This window comes from Oryx dammah, unplaced genomic scaffold (assembly GCF_014754425.2).
Source record: "Oryx dammah isolate SB20612 unplaced genomic scaffold, SCBI_Odam_1.1 HiC_scaffold_20, whole genome shotgun sequence".
NCBI classification, from domain to species: domain Eukaryota; kingdom Metazoa; phylum Chordata; class Mammalia; order Artiodactyla; family Bovidae; genus Oryx; species Oryx dammah.
In genome coordinates, this window is record NW_024070204.1 from 31,625,009 (window position 1) to 31,629,190 (window position 4,182).

General features: G+C 57.0%; 1 protein-coding gene across 1 annotated transcript; it reads left to right on the top strand.

The window, feature by feature from the left end:
* Positions 1 to 1,064: 1,064 nt before the first annotated feature.
* RXFP3 (relaxin family peptide receptor 3) lies at positions 1,065 to 4,182 on the top strand. The gene is made up of 2 exons (XM_040262210.1): positions 1,065 to 1,352; positions 1,855 to 4,182. Exons 1-2 carry the CDS (start codon positions 1,065 to 1,067, stop codon positions 3,274 to 3,276), a joined length of 1,710 nt encoding a protein of 569 aa, XP_040118144.1. The 3' UTR covers positions 3,277 to 4,182.

Below are 4,182 nucleotides of genomic sequence, written 5' to 3' on the forward strand. Positions count from 1 at the left end.
ATAGTGAAGGTGTTCTCTGGAACTGTTCTGGTTTTGGAATCAAGATGTTTCCTTTTCTCTCCGTTTGTTTTGCATGAAGTGAAGTGCAAGTCCCTCAGTCGTCTTCGACTCTTTGCGACCCCATGAACCAAACAATCCATGGAATTCTCCAGGCCAGAATGCTGGAGTGGGTAGCCTTTCCCTTCTCCAGGGGAGCTTCCCGACACAGGAATTGAACCGGAGTCTCCTGCATTGCAGGCAGATTCATTACCAACTGAGCTATACCGTGTTTCTTTTTCAGTATGCTTTTCTATCTCCTCTGCTTTAAAGTCACAACCTTTTTATCTCTGTAAGTAAAGTCAGGCGCTCTGCAAGAGTGAGGACAATTACGTTTAATATACTTTTGTTTCCGTTTAGTCCAGCACAATGAGGAAAACATTTCAAATTTCTTGTGTTTCCTAAGAAGCATACATTTTACACCAGAGCAGTTGATCTGGCACTTAAACTGCAATTTAAGAAGTGACTCAAATGGTTTATATTGATTCCCTTTGCCCAAAGGAACTTAGAAGAGTCCTTAAAATTTACTTCCATTGGTCTGAAGCAAACACCACCTGGTTAAGAGTTCTGATTATAATAGTAGTATGGGTACTGGTGCCAAAAACAGCCCTATGAAAACCTCTTTTCCAACTGCATCAGAGTAAAGAGAGTGTGGTTGAATGTGAGTAAACAATCTGTTAAAGAGCTGTGGGCTGAGAGCTAAGCATCTAATGCCTGTGAGGTTAGTGCACCAATTACATGTTCTGCTTAGCTTCAGTTCTCAGAATACACCAAAGCAGATACCAACACCTGAACCCAGAGTTCTGTTACTTGAAGACGCTTTGAAAATCCTGACAACCACAGACGCCAATTACAGTGGTCAGCTATTAGTAAGGGGAAGTGGAGCTGGCGTTTGGGTGTTCAGTAAGAGCCCACCATCTGATTTAATCTATGGGCATGAAAAGAGACAACTATTGTTGCTTTTAAAAAAGAAAAATGGGCAGAAGACTGTGCATTTGGAAGTGAGAAAGAAAAAAAATCTCATAATTATGTTGGGGGATGAGGAAGGAAAAGCGATCGCAAATCAAAGCCGACTTTCTCCAGCAACAGAGGGAAATAAAGGGCTTTACGACCTTTTGAAACTGAAAAGGGAGACTGGCTCCGCGGCGCGGCGCGTGCGACGAAGTTCAGCACCTCGGAAAGCGCCCCCTCTCCTGGCGCTGGGGTTACGCATGCTCTTCGGGAGCCCGCAGCCTCGGCTGTGCGGGTGGAAATCCAACTCGCGGCAACGCGGCTGGCAACTCACTGCGAGTCGACAGCAGCGGAGAGACGGAGATGCGAGGCAGTGAGGCCGGCATCGAAAGCCCTCCAGAGAGTCTCAGCGAGGTAGACAGAACTCTCTCCAGAAACCTCGTCGGAGCAGCTGCGTAGGAAACCTACAAAGGTATTTGAACGGGAAAGAGCGGGTCCCCGGGAACGGTCTGGAGCGGCAGGGAGGGAACTCGCTAGTGCCCAAGTGACAGCGGGAAACGCTGGGGGCAAAAAAAAAAAATCTGAGTCTTTACAGTAGAGACCCGCAGACGCCAGCCTTGGCCGGACAACCTTTCGACGCCGTTTGCTCGCCTTGGGAGCTGTGCGTCTCTACTCTCGAATACCCCTCCAGAACCGACGCTCGGCGCCCATTTTCACGCCCAAGGCCAAGCTCCGCGCGCTGGGATCACGCCTGGCGCCGGGTTCCTAGGCGCTCTCTTCCACAGCTACTTTGCAAGCCCCCGCGCGCGCCGGAACCCCGGGAGAGCCGGACTCCCCTTAGGAGCTATCTCCCGAAACATGACCTAGAGGCACCAGCGCAGGCAGGTGGCCGCGGCAGCCGCGCCAGCCACCATGAATAAGGCAGCTGGCGGGGACGAGCTCACAGAACTCTTCGGTCCGGTCCCGGACCTTCTGCAGGCGGCCAACTTCAGTGGCAACGCGTCGCTGCAGCTCCAGGACTTATGGTGGGAGCTGGGGCTGGAGTTGCCGGACGGCGCGGCGCCGGGGCACCCCCCGAGCGGCGGCGGGGCGGAGAGCGCGGACCCCGAGGCCCGGGTGCGCATCCTCGTCAGCGCGGTGTACTGGGTGGTGTGCGCGCTGGGTCTGACCGGCAACCTGCTGGTGCTCTACCTGATGAAGAGCAAGCAGGGCTGGCGCAAGTCCTCCATCAACCTCTTCGTCACCAACCTGGCGCTGACGGACTTCCAGTTCGTGCTCACTCTGCCCTTCTGGGCCGTGGAAAACGCCCTTGACTTCCAATGGCCCTTCGGCAAGGCCATGTGTAAGATCGTATCCATAGTGACGTCCATGAACATGTATGCCAGCGTTTTCTTTCTCACCTCCATGAGCGTGGCGCGCTACCACTCGGTGGCCTCGGCTCTTAAGAGCCACCGGACCCGAGGGTACGGCCGGGGCGACTGCTGCGGCCGGAGCCTGGGGGACAGCTGCTGCTTCTCCGCCAAAGCGCTGTGCGCGATGATCTGGGCCTCCGCCGCGCTGGCCTCGCTGCCCAACGCCGTCTTCTCCACCACGGTCAAGGTGATGGGGGAGGAGCTGTGCCTGGTGCGCTTCCCCGACAGGTTGCTGGGCCGCGACAGGCAGTTCTGGCTGGGCCTCTACCACTTGCAGAAGGTGCTGCTGGGCTTCGTGCTGCCGCTAGGCGTCATCAGCCTGTGCTACCTGCTGCTGGTGCGCTTCATCTCCGACCACCGCGTGGCAGGGACCGAAGGAGGAGCCTCGGCGGCCGGGGGAGGCCTGGCCGGAGCCCGCGCTCGGAGACGCTCCAAGGTCACCAAATCAGTGACCGTCGTGGTCCTATCCTTCTTCTTGTGTTGGCTGCCCAACCAGGCGCTCACCACCTGGAGCATCCTCATCAAGTTCAACGCGGTGCCCTTCAGCCAAGAGTACTTCCTGTGCCAGGTGTACGCGTTCCCCGTGAGCGTGTGCCTGGCGCACTCCAACAGCTGTCTCAATCCCATCCTCTACTGCCTCGTACGCCGGGAGTTCCGCAAAGCGCTCACGAGCCTACTGTGGCGCATCGCGTCGCCTTCTCTCACCAGCATGCGCCCTTTCACCGCCACCACCAAGCCCGAGCCGGAGGACCAGGGACTGCAGACCCTGGCGCCTCTCCACCAAGCCGCGGAGCCCGACCTGCTCTACTACCCGCCTGGCGTGGTGGTCTACAGCGGCGGGCGCTACGACCTGCTGCCCAGCAGCTCGGTCTACTGACGCGGGCCGAAGTCCAGGGTGCGCGCAAACTTCAAAGCTGTTTTTCCTGGACGGAAAAGAGCAGAGCGGATGAAGGGATGCGAGGGGGACCTCCGGATCAGGAGTTTAGGAGGGAGGAGGATGGAGAGGAGCACAAAGGAGCAGCCTAAGAAGAGGTTGGGGACCTCCTCCGGAGAGGGGAGGCTGAGAACCCAGGTGGAGAGACAAGCTGGCAAAGGGGCCGAGCTCAGCCTTACAGGCCCAAGCCATCAGCCTCCGTTCCCCTTCTCTCCACACGCACCCCCTTCCTCCTTTTAGGCTATGTAGTGTAGGCTGGGCAGTGTAGGGCGCCCAGAAGGAGGAGAAAGGCATCCGGAATGTAGAGCAATTCGGGGGCGAGGAAGTGGCCTCAGCCAAATGGTGCGCAGACAGTTGAGCGCATGTATTACAGAAACCTTTTTTTTTTGGCAGCTCTTGAAAAAGTCCTCAAGGTGCACGCAGCCGGAGGAGCTACCCTCAAAACCTTTGCGCCCTGGTTCTGGGACAGCCCGGGGCGCGAAGGTCTGATCTGCTGCTTGGCTGCGGGCAGGCCTAAAGTATGGGACCCGGAAACTTTTGCGGAGTTGAAAGAGAGTGACAATCTTGTTCCGCCCGCAGGAGAAATGCTCCGAGAAAGAGCCACCTCCCGTGAGGCGTATGCTTTATCTTTTGGGTCGGGGAGAGTGCGCACACCCGGAGCCGGACTGGGACTCCACCGCTCAAGGGTCGCCGGAACCAAAACGCTCGCGTGTACTGGAAGAGCTCTTTGCCGGGGAGTGGCTTCCCTGCGAGAGCGAGCGGACTCAGTGAGGTTACAGAAGCTGAAGAGAGAGACTTCTTCAGGCTGCTGCTGCTGCTGCTGCTGCTAAGTCGCTTCAGTCGTGTCCG